General features: G+C 43.1%; 2 protein-coding genes across 3 annotated transcripts in view; both read left to right on the plus strand.

Moving 5' to 3' along the window:
- rab11fip3 (RAB11 family interacting protein 3 (class II)) overlaps positions 1-4,232 on the plus strand; it is a 28,342-nt gene extending 24,110 nt beyond the window's left edge. Inside the window, exons 12-14 of the mRNA XM_047608513.1 lie at positions 346-501; positions 596-736; positions 829-4,232. Coding sequence (XP_047464469.1) covers positions 346-501; positions 596-736; positions 829-942 — 411 coding nt within the window. The 3' untranslated portion in view covers positions 943-4,232. The remainder of the gene's footprint in view (positions 1-345; positions 502-595; positions 737-828) is intronic.
- A 7,277-nt stretch (positions 4,233-11,509) lies between these two features.
- telo2 (TEL2, telomere maintenance 2, homolog (S. cerevisiae)) lies at positions 11,510-18,463 on the plus strand. 2 transcript variants are annotated; one of them, XM_047608137.1, is made up of 20 exons: positions 11,510-12,210; positions 12,297-12,574; positions 12,678-12,746; positions 13,458-13,605; positions 13,691-13,793; positions 13,873-13,941; positions 14,014-14,155; positions 14,854-14,990; positions 15,156-15,247; positions 15,705-15,803; positions 15,922-16,010; positions 16,102-16,193; positions 16,282-16,398; positions 16,494-16,565; positions 16,654-16,824; positions 16,917-17,008; positions 17,088-17,187; positions 17,280-17,344; positions 17,509-17,624; positions 17,961-18,463. In XM_047608137.1, exons 1-20 carry the CDS (start codon positions 11,870-11,872, stop codon positions 18,074-18,076), a joined length of 2,508 nt encoding a protein of 835 aa, XP_047464093.1. In that variant the 5' UTR covers positions 11,510-11,869; the 3' UTR covers positions 18,077-18,463. The 2 variants fall into 2 exon arrangements, with proteins under 2 accessions (XP_047464093.1, XP_047464094.1); XM_047608138.1 differs by lacking the exon at positions 15,705-15,803.
- The last annotated feature ends 140 nt before the right edge of the window (positions 18,464-18,603 follow it).

Raw genomic sequence — 18,603 nt, forward strand, 5'->3', positions numbered from 1 at the left:
GTTAGGACCCTTAGAAAAATCACTGACTGTGTTTACATGGATCATTTTTCATAACGTGATTATGGACCCACATTATGAAGACATTTTGTTTTAGAGGAATGAGAGAAGAGAGAAACAATGGTAGGCGGTTATTAGGTAAAGATATTTTCCTCTGGCACTGATCGTCCCTGTTCCTTATGTTCAGTCCAGTCTGTTGTGATTGAGGTGGTCACGTGAGGCATTTTTAGAGCTGATTATTAGACACTGTTATATCAGTGTCCATGTAAACTTGGCCACTGTCATCTGTTATTACTTGGACGTCTTTTCGTTTCACACCTCTGATTTTCTGATCCGTTTGTATCGCAGCTAATTGAAGACCTGCGTAAACAGCTGGAACACCTACAGCTGTACAAGCTGGAGGCCGAAGCAAAGAGAGGGCGCTCGCCTGCCGCAGGACTCCAGGAGTATCAGACCCGCACCCGCGAGGCCGAGCTGGAGCAGGAGATCAAACGACTCAAACAGGTAGCGGACGCGCTCTCCTCTGTGTTTTTGAGATGAAAGAGTGATTCCAGACAGCACCGGTTCACGTTGTGGTGCATCTATTTATCTTCTTCAGGACAACCGCACCCTGAAGGAGCAGAACGACGAGCTCAACGGCCAGATCATCAACCTGAGCATCCAGGGAGCCAAGAATTTAATGTCGGCCTCCTTTTCCGACTCCCTGGCAGCTGAGATCAACAACGTGTCTCGTGTAGAGGTGAGTTAAGAAAACGGAGATGCATTCTTCATCGGTTCACCTTTCCTTTAGATTCTAACTCTGACCCCGGACGTCCCTTCCTCTGTTTCTAGTTGATGGAGGCCGTCCACAAACAGGAGGAGATCAACTACAGACTCCAGGACTACATTGACAAAATCATTGTGGCCATCATGGAGTCCAACCCCTCCATTCTTGAGGTCAAATAAGACGCCATACAGCCAGAGGGGCCAATTGCTGTGACTCCACAGGCTAGAATCATATTGGAGATGTGGCTAAAAGAAGAGCGGATGGTGTAAAAATAATCAGAAATCATTTTTGATAGGAAAAAAACAACAACAATGCACTCAAATCACTCACCCTGGAAAATAATTGATTTCTAAGAAGTCCACGGCTGTCAGAGAAAAATAAGCTGTTTTTTTTTTTTCTTTTTTTTTAAGTTCATTGAGTTTGTGTTTGTCTGCGTGTGGTAAATGTTAGCCCTCCTGAAAACACTTGGGTTCTGGTGACGTCCATGTTTTTGACTAGAGGGACCTGAGTCTCCCCTGATGCGTGGATGAATTTGTAAAAGGGGCTGAAGCATTAAAGCGTAGAAAATAATCCTGTTCAAAAACAAGCGTCTACATTCGACTGAGCTTAAAAAAAACAAAAAGCAAATCAGATGATTAAACCCAAAAGGCCTTAAATGAAAGGTGATCAAAGTACTCCTTGATTAAAGCCTCAGTCGGTGGAGTCTTACTGGGATGGTACGCTGTCTGAACCACGCTGAATCGTGCTTTAATCAGAATCTGTATGAAGCGCTGGTCAGGAGGCAACTAGAATTCGTCTTTTACAGCTTGCTGCGCTGCCTACAGTGTGTGTTCCTTTAAACCAAGTCTTTCCAGTGAGCCCAAGTGAGGGACATTTCTTCATCTCGGTTGCAGATAAGAAATGTCTGGAGGGTTTTGTTGGTGTGTGTTTGTGTGAGGTGTTCCCTATTTTGCCCTGTGTTACTTTTAAAGGTTTTGGTGACACTAGAGGGACAGAATGACGCAGTCGTTCTCGTGACGTGTCCCCCGTTTCTAATTTGCTTCATCATTTATTTTTACAATGAAACAGGGTCCTAGAGTTCAGGTGGGCCTGAGGAAAAAAAAAAAGCACTACCTTTCCCATCACTCCTTTCGCACAACCGTTGGATAACTCAAACTAACCTGCTCATACTGATGATCTAAACTCTACGAACACTTGAATTAAGCTCAAAGGGAAACTCGTGAGTGATCCGGGAACTTGTAGTGTTTTTTTTGTTATAGTTTATTTTACGGCCCACCTGACTCCAGACTTCTTGCTGAGTGAAAGTGATGGGGAAGCTCTTCTGCACAAGTGATATACTGTCATAAAAATGTTAATATTAAGACGGAAATAACTGACATTTGACGGGGGTTGTATGTGAAGAATCAAATGGTCGTACTTTGCACTACGTTTTGATTTCATTATTATTTTTGTTGCTCGAGAAAAGAGGTTTTAAAGTGAAGGGATCAAATGAAAAGTGAAGACTTTGGAAGCCCGTATGAAGACCTTACTGCAGCACAGTTGGGACTGTTGTGGACTGCAGGCATCCCATTCATGCTCAAGAGGATAAACCATTGCACTAATATAATGCCATATATAATTGGACATAAGGAAAAAAGAAAAAAAACAGACTGCAGCCATTAGTGTCATTTACACACTGTAGTTCTTCAGCCATCAAAGCTTCCTGATCTGAATTGAGGAGACAGACTTTGGTAGCAATAATGCTTGGTGAGAATGTGGACAGTAAACAAGCCTGCTCTTTATTTCCAACCAGTTTCTGCTTTTTGCTGCAAATCTAAAGTACAGCGAGAACACGTACGTATGGACTGATCCTGTGCTTACCGGTACTGTGCAGCCATATCTCGATGCTTGTGGACGTTTCTTTTCCCGACCTGGAATATGAACATGTGTTGGATTTACATACCAGGCGTCTTGACTGGGGGGGGGGGGGGGGCACGACGATCCGCACCGACACGCTGAGAAGAATTCCTATTTTCGACCTCAGTCTCACTGCTCTGCTTCACCTGCCACTCCACAGGGGAGGGGGGGGAAATGGCCTTGGATGTAAATGACTTGTAAAGTTTTTTCTACACTCATTCTAGATTCTAGGTATTTTTATAGTCGGAGGAGAAAGGAGCGTTTCTTTTTCTGGTCTCATGCCGAGAGACAGCTGCCCGTTTTCTCCTCTAGCATGTAGCGTGTACAGTACCTGTTGGGTTTTTCTTTTCTCATTTTGAACAACCCGGATATTTATTCGACGACAACTCGCGCTCTGTGATCTGTTCTGCTGAAAAACATGTTTATGTACTTTTATTTTGAAATCACAAGGGGGAGGTTAATTGACAGCGAGCGAGTCCGTGGGACAGTTTAGTGAGAACATTGTTCTGTTGTCTTTGGTTGAATGTGATCTGCTCAGGACGGCCATTTGTCGAGGTCTGCACTCTCTTTGCTTAATGTTGCTTTGACCTCTTCAAGGTTTCGATTCGTCTGCAGTTTCTACTGTTGTCTTCCCACATGGAGTCCGGTGCTGCATGGAAACACAGATTTTTCTTCTTGTATATTTCTGAGTCACCATGTTTGGCTTATGGTTTGACTGACAAATCATTTATTATAGCATCCACCGGTGGAGTTGTGAAACCTCTGACACTAAAAACCTCACGTCAGGCTTGCTCGGTACGGCTTTCAGCCTTTTAGTCTGACTTTTAACACAGCGGGCCATGCCACACTTAATTCTCCCCCTCATTCAGATTTAGTTTCTGACAGATTTGATTAGACAGTGTGACCACAGAGGTGACGGCTATTGCACTTTAACCAGATCTAATTCCTCCTGCTTTCAAAAATGACCAAAGATAGATATTTCAGTTGATCACCTTATCTATCAATCATAAACCCACAGCTTGTTCTGAAAGAAGCAAACTGGCCTGTTAGTCTAAACACTGTGCCTCTGCATCTCAAACTTCGCCCTAACCTGATAATGAGCCCTGGTAGAAGCACTGACCACGCGACTGTCAGTTTGTTAAATTATATAATGACGAAACCTAATCTGTAAATATGAATTGTCATTTTTGTGGACCTTCTTTCCTCTTTTTTTTTCTTTTTTTTTTCTTTCCTCTCACGCTCACTTCCACTGTCCAAAGAACGTTTGCTCAAGGCACAAACATCACTACCGTAGTAGTGCATGGCTTGCCGTTATGTGACATGGGAAGATAAAAAAAAAGAAGAGAATATTGTAGAAAAGAGAAACTGTAAAGCTTAAATTTATTCCTATTTTCAAAGATAAATGTATAAATTATAACAGTATTGGTTACAACTGTATATTATTTTCGAGGATCCCCAAAATGATCTAATCCTATTTGTTGCTGGGGAAAGTATAATTTCAGTCATTGTAAAAAGAGAAAATTTAAAGGTAAGCAGTGAAAGTAAGATTAGAAAAATAAATGGAATAAAAAGACCTGTGTCTGGTTTCTTTTTTTCTCCCAAGCATTTGTGTTGTGTATTTTGCATGTTCTGTACCCGGAACCAGAGCTTAGATTGTTGTTTTTTTTTTTTTTGTTTTGTTTTTTCCCACTGTCAACAGAATGAATCTGGCAGCTTCGTATTCATTCAGACAGCGTGTTTATTATTGTGCTGATCACATAGGTGTAATACTACATACAGAAAACAGAAATGCTCTACATGTTCCCCTGGTTCAGTATATTGGTTCTAATCACTAGAAGGGTTCCTCAGTCACTGACACATCAGCCCCACCTGCTGGTCGTTGATGTGTACTGCTGGAACCTTAACCACATTAAACAGTCCATAGACATATACGTAGACGCTGCATTGAGCGCGTTGCTGCGATATGTTTTTTTTTTTAATGTTTTTATGAGTGTTTACAGCTACTCACGTGTGTAACACTGTTACTGACTGTGATGATAAACATTGAAATATTTATATTTAAAATCTAATCTGTGTCTATCCCACTAAACATTTTGCATCCGTCAGTCCGCGACCAATTCTGGATGTCGATGATGTGTCAACTAGGTCCACTATTTGGACGTCAATATACCATTCAAAATTTGAACGTCAGGTGTCTACATATTTATGTCTGGTAAATATAGAACTCTGTCATACACAACCCCAACAGGGAAAAAATGTCTGAAAATGCACTCTATTGTTTATTTATTTATTTATTGTGCGCACTGCATTTGCTGGAGTTTTGTAACACATTTTAGCCTTCTGCACTAAATGTACATATTTGCTTTATGTAAATATGCTCCAGGCACTGAGAAACTAATTTTATATGTACAGACATATAAATGACAATAAAGAACCTTGAACCTTGAGGAAGGAACACACAAGGTGAAACCAATCATATAACCACAGGAAGTAAAGTAAGACATGGAAAACTGAGGAAGAAACTTTTAATATAAACATGAAACAGTTTGGTGGTGGAGGAAATAATATGACACACAATAGATGTTTTTTTGTTTTGTCTTTGGTTTTAATGTTATACAATACAATAACTAGTGCATGTTTTCAAGATGTGGAAGGAAACCGAAGGACTCGGGAAAAACCCATAGGGAAAACATGCACAAACAACTTAATGTGTCTTACCAGCTTTAACCTGGTTTTAGGATGAGGGGCTTTTAAATATTCACATGTACTTCTTCTTATCGTTTTCTGGCAGTGGATGTGGTGTAGGCTGAACCCTAGGGATTGACGGCAGGTGTTTGGATTCCTGTTTATCTGTGCTGTCTTTCAGTATTATACCACTAGACTGGCCTGGGATGGGTGGGGTCAAAGGCAGATGTGTGAGCTGACCTTTAGCTGTGGTGGTGGGGAGGTGTACTTGTCTTGATATTTGTTTAGATCCCTGCTTGACTGTACTATCCTGACCTGTGGTGGGGAAAGTCAGAGGTGCAATGGATGGTGGTTGAGCGGTCTTACACCTCAGCTACGAACTGCTGGATGGTGGTCAAATTTGTGAGCTGACCTTTAGATGTGGTGTAGGATGTACTTGTCTTGATATTTTTAGATCTGCTTACTGTACATCCTGACTGTGTGGAATCGAGGGCATGTGGTGTGCAACCTACAGGATTGTGCAGCTAATTTAGATTCTGTTCTCTGTACATCTTCAGTCTTTTAACACTAGACTGGCCTGGGATGGGTTGGGTCAAATTTGTGAGGTGACCTTTAGCTGTGGTGGTGGGGAGGTGTACTTGTCTTGATATTTGTTTAGATCCCTGCTTGACTCTACCGCCCTGACCTGTGGTGTGGGGAGTCAGAGGTGGATGTGGTGTGGGCTGAACCTTAGGGATTGGTGGCAGGTGTACATGTTTATTCAATTTCAATTCAGTTTTATTCATATAGCGCCAATAACAATACAAATCGTCTCAAGACGCTTCACAAAAACCAGCCTGCAACCTCCAGAGCAAGCCTGAGGGCGACAGTGGCAAGGAAAAACTCCCTTTTAACAGGAAGAAACCTTGAGCAGAACCCAGCTCATATGGAGGGACCCATCTGCCGAAGGCCAGCTGGTTAGAAACAGAGAAGATAGAGAGAAAAGAAGAGCAGGAGAAACAAGATAAACAAACTTTTACACATAGATTCCTGTTTCTCTGTCTTTCAGTCTTTTACAACAACTGTTGACCTTTAGCTGTGGTGGTGGGGAGGTGTACTTGTCTTGATATTTGTTAAAATTCCTGCTTGACTGTACTATCTTGACCTGTGGTGTGGGGAGTCAGAGTTGGATGTGGTGTGGGTTGACCCTTAACAGGAATTGGTGGCAGATGTACATGTTTAGATTCCTGTTTGTCTGTACTGTCTTTCAGTATTTTACCACTAGACTGGCCTGGGATTGGTGGGGTCAGATGTGTGAGCTGACCTTTAGCTGTGGTGGTGGGTAGGTGTACTTGTCTTGATGTTTGTTTAGATCCCTGCTTGACTGTACAACCCTGACCTGTGGTATGGGAAGTCAAGGGTGAATGTGGTGTGGGCTGAACCTTAGGGATTGGTGGCAGGTGTACATGTTTAGATTTCTTTTTTTCTGTACTTTCAGTATTTTACCACTTGACTGGCCTGGGATGTGTGGGTCAGATGTGTGACTCCACGTGGGGGAAGAGGTCCGCACATTCCCAAGATAAAGAGAACACTGATGAAAAGAAAGGCAAAAAAACAGAATACAAACAGCAATCTCTGGAGTGGCATGCTTTGTGCCTCAAGAGTCTCTATCACCACCGCTGTCATCACTGCTCTCACCATCGTTTATAGATTTTCGATATTCTATCAAGTCACCAGTAAAGCCAATAATAAAGGAGAATATATTCCCACAGTATGCAGTCTTGAATGTTAAAAATACCAAGTCAAAAAATCTCACATTGGAACTGAAATTTTTGAAAGAAGAGTGCCAGGAGTGGAGAAAAATGCTGCATCGTTCAACCGTGAAGATTAAGGAAGGATTCCCTGATAAATCCCAATCAAAATCATCACAAAAACAGCAATCAGCTGGTGTGCAGATGTCAGGACTGGAAACAAACCATGGTATGGTTCAGCCCTCACCACATCCAACTATGACTCACCGCACCACAGACCAGGATAGTACAGTTAGGCAGGGATCTGAAGCTAAAGGTCAGCTCATACATCTGACCCCATCCACCCCAGGCCAGATTAGTAGTACAATACTGAAAGACAGTACAGACATACAGGAATCCAAACACGGACAACTGCCACCAATCTCTGAGGCTCAGCACACACCACATCCACCTCTGACTCCCCACACCACGGGTCAGAATACTACAGTGAAGCAGGGATCTAAACAAACATCAAGACAAGTACACCTCCCCACCACCACAGCTAATGGTCAGCTCACACATCTGACCCCACCCTTCCCAAGCCAGTCTAGTGGTAATATACTGAAAGACAGTACAGACAAATAGGAACATGTACACCTGCCACCAGTCCTTGAGGTTCAGCCCACACCACATCCACCTCTGACTCCCCACACCATGGGTCAGAATACTACAGTGAAGCAGGGATCTAAACAAACATCAAAACAAGTTCACCTCCCCACCACCACAGCTAAAGGTGGTACCCATCCCAGGCCAGTCTAGTGGTAAAAGATTGAAAGTACAGACAAACAGGAATCTAAATATGTACACCTGCCACCAATCTCTGAGGTTCAGCCCATACCACATCCACCTCTAACTCCCCACACCACGGGTCAGGATAATACAGTGAAGCAGGGATCTAAATCAGGCCAGGCCAGTCTAGTGGTAAAAGACTGAAAGACAGTACAGACAAATAGGAATATAAACATGTACACCTGCCACCAATCCCTTGTAAGGGTCAGCCCACACCACATCCACCCCTGACTCCCCACCACCACAGCTGAAGGTCAGCTCACACATCTGACCCCACCCACCCCACCCCAGGCCAGTCTAGTGATAAAATACTGAAAGACAGTACAGACACACAGGAATCTAAACATGTACACCTGCCACCAATTCCTGTTAAGGGTCAACCCACACCACATCCACCTCTGACTCCCCACACCAAGGGTCAGGATATCACAGTGAAGCAGGGATCTAAATCAGGCCAGGCCAGTCTAGTGGTAAAATACTGAAAGACAGTACAGACGAACAGGAATCTAAACATGTACATCTGCCACCGATCCCTTGTAAGGGTCAGCCCACACCACATCCACCCCTGACTCCCCACCACCACAGCTAAAGGTCAGCTCACACATCTGACTCCTCACCACCACAGGCCATGATAGTACAGTCAAGCAGGGATCTAAACCAAGCCAGGCCAGTCTAGTGGTAAAAGATTGAAAGACAGTACAGACAAACAGCAATATAAACATGTACACCTGCCACCTATCCCTTGTACGGTTCAGCGCACACCACATCCACCTCTGACTCCCCACACCAAGGGTCAGGATATCACAGTGAAGCAGGGATCTAAACAAATATCAAGACAAGTACACCTCCCCACCACCACAGCTAAAGGTCAGCTCACACATCCGACCCCACCCATCCCAGGCCAGTCTAGTGGTAAAAGACTGAAAGACCTTATAGATAAACAAGAATCTAAACATGTACACCTGCCACCAATCCCTTGTAAGGGTCAGCCCACACCACATCAATCCCTGATTCCCCACACCACGGGTCAGGATAGTACAGTCAAGCAGGGATAAAAACTAAGATCAAGACAAGTATGGCTCCCAACCATTGCAGCTGAAGGTCAGCTCACACATCTGACCTCACCCATCCCAGGCCAGACAGTACAGATAAACAGGAATGTAAACAGGCACAACTGCCACCAATCCTTAAGGTTCAGCCCACACTACATCCACCTCTGACTACCCACACCACATGTCAGGATAGTACAGTGAAGCAGGGATCTAAACCAAGCCAGGCCAGTCTAGTGGTAAATGATTGAAATTACAGACAAACAGTAATCTAAACATGTACACCTGCCACCAATCCCTGAGGTTCAGCCCACACCGCATCCACCTCTGACTCCTCACACCACGGATCAGAATAGTACAGTGAAGCAGGGATCTAAATCAGGCCAGGCCAGTCTAGTGGTAAAATACTGAAAGACAGTACAGACAAACAGGAATTTAAACATGTACACCTGCCACCAATCCCTTGTAAGGGTCAGCCCACACCACATCAACCCCTGACTCCCCACACAACAGGTCAGGATAGTACAGTCAAGCAGGGATCTGACCTAAGATTAAGACAAGTACACCTCCCCACCACCACAGCTGAAGGTCACCTCACACATCTGACCCCACCCATCTCAGGCCAGTCTAGTGGTAAAAGATTGAAAGTACAGACAATCAGGAATCTAAACATGTACACCTGCCACCAATCTCTGAGGTTCAGCCTACACCACATCCACCTCTGACTCCCCACACCACAGCTAAATGTCAGCTCACACATCTTACCCCACCCACTCCAGGCCAGTCTAGTGATAAAATACTGAAAGACAGTACAGACAAACAGGAATCTAAACATGTACATCTGCCACCAATTGCTGTTAAGGGTCAACCCACACCACATCTACCTCTGACTCCCCACCACCACAGGCCAGGATAGTACAGTCAAGCAGGGATCTAAATCAGGCCAGGCCAGTCTAGTGGTAAAATACTGAAAGACAGTACAGACAAATAGGAATAACAACATGTACATCTGCCACCAATTCCTGTTAAGGGTCAACCCACACCACATCCACCTCTGACTCCCCCATCACGGGTCAGCATACTACAGTGAAGCAGGGATCTAAACAAACATCAAGACAAGTATACCTCCCCACCACCACAGCTTAAGGTCAGCTCACACATCTGACCCCACCCATCCCAGGCCAGTCTCGTGTTAAAAGACTGAAAGACCTTATGGATAATCAAGAATCTATACATGTACACCTGCCACCCATCCATGGTAAGGGTCAGCCCCCAACACATCCACACCTGACTCCCCACACCATAGGTTAGTACAGTCAAGCAGGGATCAAAACTACGATCAAGACAAGTATGGCTCGCAACCATTGCAGCTAAAGGTCAGCTCACCCCACCCATCCCAGGCCAGACAGTACAGACAAACAGGAATGTAAACAGGTACACCTGCCACCAATCCTCATATCCATGGTCATGGATATGAAGGAAACCAATATAGTGTATGGTAGGAAGGGTTTGTCTGTGGAATATTTCCAATTTTGTTTTTAAAACGAGAGACGTCCAGTGTCACTGTCTCCGCCTCCTCTCTTGAGCCTCCGGGAGACTCATCAAACTAAGTTGGTCAGTGATGCATGTGGAATTTCTGATCTCAAATGTGTTGCGGCAGAAGATGCCCAAATTTCCATCTTGTGTTGATCCATTTCTGTTTCAGTATCACTTTTTAGCATATTTTTTTGTTGTAGCTGCAATATCACCATTAGTACTTACGACTACTTACTTACTGAGGTGTCTGAGACGATTCTCACAGAATACTCTAAGATCGGGATATAAAACCTAGACTAGTGAACTCTAATATTGCCTTTGATCATCGCTTGGCTTTGATCATAGCCAAACACAGCAACGTTGCCTAGGAACAGGCCCCGCCCACTCCATAGCAGTGACTATGACGTCATCTATAGGCGACAGTAGCAAGTTAGGCCACACCCCACTAGCTGTAAATATAAATACCCCTTTAGTCAGTGTTTATTTTGCGTTGCTAGGATGTAGTGGCCGGAATATGAGCGAAATGGCTACGGTTAGTTAGGAGTACACTCATTAATACACAGTATAAGATATTACAATCATAGGCATATATACGTAGACGCCGCATTGAGCGGGTTGGTCCATTGCTGCGATACGTCAACGTGTCCGCCATATTGATGTGGCAGATCTTCCCTGTAAACTCACAGCCTACTTGTTGTTTTCATTATAGTATAACCCTCGTAATAACTTGTACTCTGTACTATCTCTTAATATCTCTGACATCTCTCAGAACTCAAACTTAAATAATGAAGCTTTTAACAAATCTATAATGGTGAATTTTGCAAATAAATGAATGTAAAATCTATATAAAGAATATCTCAATTTAATATTTTCTTCTTTTATTAAGTTAAGTTTAATTAATATCCCGTGAATAATGAAGTATTTTTTGTCGTCACCTCGAGTGTTACAAAAGTCGTTGGTTTCTTGAATGCTACACCGGAAACATTGTCTCCGGAACCAATGTTCCACCTTCCTGATCAACACGAACGTATTTTGATGGAACAAACTGCGAGCCAAGCGGTACGGTGGCGCGTCGCTTTCGCCAAAACACGAGTTGACGGTCGGAGCTGCAAGTTGCATCTCGAAAGGAAACATTTTAATATGACAGCGACTGTGAATTTATTTCGCTTCATTTACCAAAACAATGTGTAAGAACGAATAGGTTGAGGCTAATTGACTAATTAAGATATTCGGCACCAATATGACGTGGTTCCTCACCGACTTTGTTGTGAGCGGTTTAAAAATTGCACGTGGAGGTGAATAATTGGTATATCCTGGTAAAACGTCACTGTTTGTACCAATCATTCTCTACTTTTTAGGAGGTAGCATTAGCTTTACCAGAGATGGAGTCTCTTTCAACAAATGCTGGGGTTCGACTAACGGTGTCTCAGTGTTTCCGGTCACTCACCTCATCCACGGACACTAAGGACATCATCACCGCTCTCCAGACACTCCACTCTTTCTTGAACGGTGACCCAGAAAGTAAAACGACTTCAGGCGAGCGGACAGAGTTCAGGAGAGCTCACTACACTCGCACTCTTCAGCTCCTGGTCGGTAACATGGAGGCTGACTGGTTGCACAGCTTCACCGCAGCCCAGCGCACAGAGCTCTGGGACGGCCTGTTCCTCAAGGGTCCCCCAGAGCAGGCCCTGCTGGTGTTGATGGATGCGATAGGGGCGCTGAGGTGGGTGATGTCAGGATGAATGACATGTTTATTATTTTGTCCGTTTATTTATCACACTTATCACTGTTATTTTCTTTCCATCGCAGACCCACTACAAGTCTGGACCGCTTGGTCAGCATCACTGAGAGGTTCCTTCAGAGCAGGCGTCTGGCTGACCTGCTGTGGAGCTACTGTCTGCAGACAGCTCCCACAGACTCCCCCCAGCTCAGAGAGACCCTGCTGGGGCGCGTCGCCTCGCTGCCAGACCTTACCGCCAACAAGTTACATCTCAACAACAGGCCTTGTTTTCTTCCTCAGCAGTACTACCCACTACTGGCCACAGAGATGCTCACTGTCCTGGAGCGAACCTGCCAGGCCCTCAGAGGTCAGTGAATGGCTACTGATCAGTTAACAGTCATGTCGAAGTGTGTAACTGTGTGTGTTATTCCTTGTTCTATCTGTGTGCGACTTGTATTTGTCATTTGCAGACGGCAAAGACTGTTCTTTGATGTTTGTGGCTGAAGTTCTTGGAAAAGTGTGTATGCAGGGCCACAGTGGTGAGTTTCATTCTATTTTTTCTAAAGCTGTGTAAAAAAGGAGGTGTAATTAATGTAGCATCACTCCATTTGTGCTCCAGGTCTCTCAGTGGCTTGGTAGCTAAATATTAAGCGGAAAAATATTAGAGAGGCTGTAATGTGAAACTCACATTTTCATAAAGGGCATAATTAGGCATAGAAGCAAAGAAGTAAGCATTGAAGTCTGGTCAGATGTTGCAGTGTTTCCCACAAGATTTCGTTTGACCCTGGTGAAATGAGAAAGACTGCTGTTTGAACAGTCTCTGGTTTCTGGCAATTATGCCATGTAGTCGCAAAACATAACGCTTGACGTTTGCTACAAATGAAGAAGCTCCTTGATGTTATTTATATGATCCAGAGTTATTAGACCTTAACAGAAATATGTAATAACTGAAACACTTAACAGCAGGACAGAGACTGTAGGTGGTAAAGAGGTGATACAATCGGTAGAGAACAGTCAGTCTGACATAATGTGTATCGCCCTATGACTTTGTAGTCGAGTGGACATAATTACATGGGCTGTCGTGGTGTTAACATAGTGTGGGAAACCCTGATGTTGACAGCAAACATATAAAGTATATGGACAGCTGCTGGATTATGAAGACGTTTCTATTGAGTATGAATTAAATTTGCCCCTGGTTGTTTATTGCAGGTTTCATACAATAGTAACACAGAATCGTCCTCTTCCTGCAGGTTTGGTCCTGGCAGTTATGGCTCCTCGGCTTTCTTCCTGCACACGCTCGGACATGGTGTGGCAGAGGGTTTGCTGGAAGCTGCTGGAGAACGTGCCTCAGCGCTGGATGGAGAGCGTGCTCACTGGGCTGGTGCAGGCTGTCAGTGGGTAAGGTGGCTCCATGGCTGTTAGAATCAGTCACCAGTTAACTGTCTGCCTCGAATGATATCGTTTCTCCTGTCTGTGTTTTTAGACCTGATGCCTTTGGCAGGATCATTGGGAATCTAGTGTTAACCAATAAAAAGGCCCAGTTCTTCATCACTCATAAGCTGCTCTTACTACAATACAAGTATGAGGTAATGCAACTACTCCAGGCAATAAATCATAGGTTGCAAATCGTTTAGAAAAGTTTGAATTCATGTTTTTTTTCCCCAGACTCAGGTGTTGAGAATAGTTCTGGGTTACCTCGCAGCCGACAGGGATCGACGTCCACTTCTTCTTCAGGTGGGTTCACGCAAATGTTACGTATTGTTCTGATTTTCACATGTGCTTTATTTTATTTATTTATTTCTCCAGGTTTTACGGTCTGTGTCCCAGGCCTGGGCTAATCCCAGCGCAGTGAAGCACACACCTCTAGAGCAGCAGCTGTATGTCAGCAAAGCGTTACTGCTGAGTGTGAGTCTGCTGAAAGACTCGGAGCTACAGGAGCTACGCTCAGGTACAATAAAGCTGACTGTCTCGACACACTCAATAAATCAATAGCCACAGTGTCAATTAGTCACTTTTGACAAAACAGTAGGTGCACTAGTAATATTCTACCATCATCACTGTTACTATTATGTAAAAACAGTGTTAGAAAGCTAGAAATTCAAAAGTATGGTCATTTTGGAGGATGCAGTTTTTGGTGCCGTTAAACTATTGAATTAAACACAAGTGTGTCGTTCTTTATCCCACTGAATACATTGGGATTGTCAAAATAATAGAAGCATGCACCTGTACAATAACAACAAACCACATCCTCTAAAATGAAAACACAGTTGAATCGGCCCCTCTCTGTTATTTTATTGATTTATTTTATTTTAAAGAAATGCTAAATACATCACATCAGGACAGCTATAGTAGAATGCATTCGATTTCACTTGTGTACCCAGTGAACTGACTAATGTGTATAGTGCTGTTTACGTCTGGCATACATCTCAAGGCTTTAAAAATAAAACGATTGTTGCATTATGTGGGTATTTAATGACACAGAAATCACAGAAAAGTCAGTAAAGCTCATGACATGATCCTGTGTCCACATTGTCCTTCATATTATGGAACTTTTCACACAATAGCATTCAGAGACTGTCACGTTTGCAGATTATGTATGCTGCAGATGATTGCTTTCATAATTATTGTTGTGTGCATCTTCCTTAGAGTTATTTCAGTGTATGCTGGGCGGCATGCAGAGCCACCTGGACAGCAGCGTGGTGCGTATCAGGCATATGGGTATGGTGGTGGGAGAGTGCCTGAGCTCCCGCATGGATATCAATGGAACCAAACTCAAATTTGAGGTACAGTCGGTTTATAATACAGCAAGTGTAATAATGAGCACAGCAGTGTTGTAGCTCATGATGGATATCCAGTCTGTCATTTGGCTTCAAAACATTAGATTAAGAACTTGGCTGTAATGTAATTTCCTGCAGTTTTGAGACATTCCGTATTGTGCTTGGTTGTAGTATGATCACAACGAAGAAACACGTGAGCTGCTTTCTCTCATGACTCCTCTCACTTGTAATGAGCCTGAACTTGAGCCTGAGCCTGTAAATGGGTAAGTGTGAAACATATCTTTAACCCATCAATCAAATGATGACACTCTATCATTCTCTGCTTAGGATTTAGGATTTACGCATTTAGGATTCTTGAAACTAAAAATGTAGAGAAATTCTGATTAATGATGTGCAGCAAATGTAGATTGTCCTCAGGAAATCAGATGGTATATTAAAGCGACTTTAAGAACTGTACTCCACTACACATATTACGTATTATATATTATATTATTTGTTGCAACTATGACAGTTTGTTGACATATTAATAGTATTCAAGTTTCTTAAATTTCCTGGAAAATGTGGATGACTCTTCTTGCACTTGGAGGTCCAATGAAAAGTTTCTTTATCTTTATACATAGCATTATTACATTATTGATATGTTACATCTGCAAAGACATACCAGCTATTGAGGAAAGTATCCTATCATGATATTTCTGTAATGAAATGTTTTATCTACAGAGTCGACTCTACTGGCGAAATCAATGAAACCGTTTCATTGCAAAATAAATCAGGTGCTGAAAAGCCATCACAGCCTGATCCAGACTCTGATCTTGATAGGTAAACATGATCTCTGTCTGTAATCTGAACTTCCTCTAAGATCTAAGACTCAGTTTGTTGTATGTTACTAAGAGATTATTAAAGTGTATCATTAACCTCTCATCTGTTACTGGTCCAGTGATGACGAGCTCACTCCCTACGACATGTCTGGAGATCAGGAGCTCAGTCAGGCGTCTCCACCTCGCTACCTACGAGACTGTTTAGAAAGTATGGCTCCACAGATCTTTAATGTTTATCTAAGTAGTGTTTTTTTGTCTTGTTTTAACTCTAATAATTTGCTGTGTGTCAACCAATCCAGTATTCACATCTTCTGAGGACCCAGTTCGTGTGGAGCTCAGTTTGAGAGTTGCTGAGAGTTTGGTGCGGAAGAACGTCTTTGCAGCCAAAGAGGTATGATGGACGCAGCAGAAGTGACGCAGCAGAACTAATTTAAAGATCATTGTTGACATAATGGTTTGTGTGTGTTTGTTATTTTCAGATTAGTGTCCAGATGTCCAAAGTGCTTCTTCACATGGAGGACAAATACAGTATTAAGGGCTTCCTGAGTCTCAGACAGACGACTATGGTGGCTCTCACTGTCACTGACTGTATTCCTGTATGATCAACTTTACTGCCTTCTCACACCAACATTTGTCTTTTAACACCACAGCAAATCCCCAAATCAAGCTGTATCTTTTTGTGCATTGATAGGTGACTCAGTATTTGACCACAGAGTTTTACTCCTTGAACTACAGTCTTCGCCAGCGGCTTGACATCTTGGAGGTAAAAACCAAAAAAAAAGAGCATTACCACTTATCATTGCCACTCACCATATATTGGTTCACCATGGTATCTTTATTTGGTATTGTAGGTCCTCGCCCTAGCTGCCCAAGAGCTCTCTAAACCAGTCGGTGAAAAGATAACTCCATCCACTGGCATTGCTACCACCACTGAGCTGACTTCATATCCAGGTGACAACCCTGTTCACTGGCGACAAGTTGTAGAAAAACGAATCCAGAGCAAGACAAAACGGCTCAGTAAGGTACTTAAAAGTTTATTACATTTATTATCTCTAACCTTTCAATATTTGAGTGAAAACTCGCCTCTTTATTATTTGCTGTGTTGTTGCTGCAGGGTGCCACACAACCTGTTGCCAGGGCAACCCCGAACCGTTACGCTCCGGTGGCTGGACACTTCTTTTTTCCTCTGCTCAGGAATTATGATAAGTAAGTGTGTTCTTTTCTGCTGGATTTAAATCGAAGCAGTCATAGTTTGTGTAATGTTTGCACAACACGTCTCTTTCAGGCCTCAGGTGACCTTTGACCTGTTGGGCACCGACCACTTGGTACTGGGCAGGTTGATTCACACTTTGGGCCTCTTCATGCACCTAGCAGTCAATGCACCAGTAAAGACCACTACCATTACATATTAAAAGAAACTGTCGATCTGTCCATGTGACTCTACAGTACCCTAACCCCACATGTTTTTTGTCCCCAGATAGCTGCTCAGATGGGTTGTGCTTTGCTGGATTTTGTGTGGACAGTGCGATATCATGTTGACCAGTATGTACACAGTGATGCATCGATGTTTGCCTCGGTGTAAAGTGATGAAATGATGTGCATGGTTACCAATATTGTGGTGTATTCCTGCTGCTAGACAGCGTTTTTATGTCACTGTAATTTAGCCGTTGCTTGGCTGAAGCTCTAATCTGAATTCTTCCTTAAAGGATGGTGAGACGAGGCGTCCTCTTCGCTGTCTGCTCTGTGTTTATGAGCATGCCCAGTCAAAACCTGCTGGTGGACCTCGGTGATCAGTTGTTTGAGACCAGAACTTGGCTAGCAGGTAAAATAAATACTAATGATATATACCATTAAAAACTATTTAATAAAAAGATTTTAGAAAATAGATTAATTTTAGTACTTTTTTTTAGCTGCACCAAAGTCTGCCACTGATATTCCTTTAGTTCTGCATAAACAATCATAAATACAGCAGGACAGAGCAGTCTGTGAGAAAAGGATGAGAAATCATGATGTCCTGTATTATGTGACTGTCTGTGACGTGATTGGCTGACAAATATAACATCATTTTCTTCAATAATACTGATTATCATAGTAATACTGAATGATTTGTAGCCCCAAAGCTGAAAGCTGCTTATATGCCTTCTGTTACTATCTCCAGATGTGGCTGAGGGAGACCCTGATGCGGACTGTCGAAATCTGGCTGTGCAGAGTCTGGTGCTGCTGGATAAGAGCTTGAAGAAGCAGCTGCAAGATCCTAAAGCACTGGAGTCATGATCACAGCATCTACAGTGGACACTGAAATTATCTATGTGAGAATAACCACATGTGAAGAGAGATAATTGTACTTCTACCTACTGGTCCTTATAGAGACTGTGGTACTGAGGTTGGTGGAAATGATGTTCTGGATGGCACAAAGCAGTTGATCTGGTGGAAATGAATCATCCTGATGATCCGCTAAGGATGTCCTTTTAGCTCAAGAGCTACTCATTGCAGGTGCTGCAGTTTTTCACATCCTGGAACATAAGCAGAGGAAGAGAAGGACACATAACTTCTCACACATTTCTGAATGGCTTTGTGCCGGCACACAACATAATTGACTTTACTCTTTGATGAATGCCAAGCATATAATGTAAGGACCAAATAAAATATTAATAGAATGAAGAACAGGCTGCCATTGTGCCGTATCTGAATATTGAAATGTCTGTTTGGAGGAAATCCTTTTTCCTTTACGGGATCTTCTCTCTGCATTGTGGATGTTTATTTGCAAAGGACATCCTGTGAATATTCACATCCATGTACAC

The sequence above is a fragment of the Mugil cephalus genome, chromosome 16 (assembly GCF_022458985.1).
Source record: "Mugil cephalus isolate CIBA_MC_2020 chromosome 16, CIBA_Mcephalus_1.1, whole genome shotgun sequence".
Classification (NCBI taxonomy): domain Eukaryota; kingdom Metazoa; phylum Chordata; class Actinopteri; order Mugiliformes; family Mugilidae; genus Mugil; species Mugil cephalus.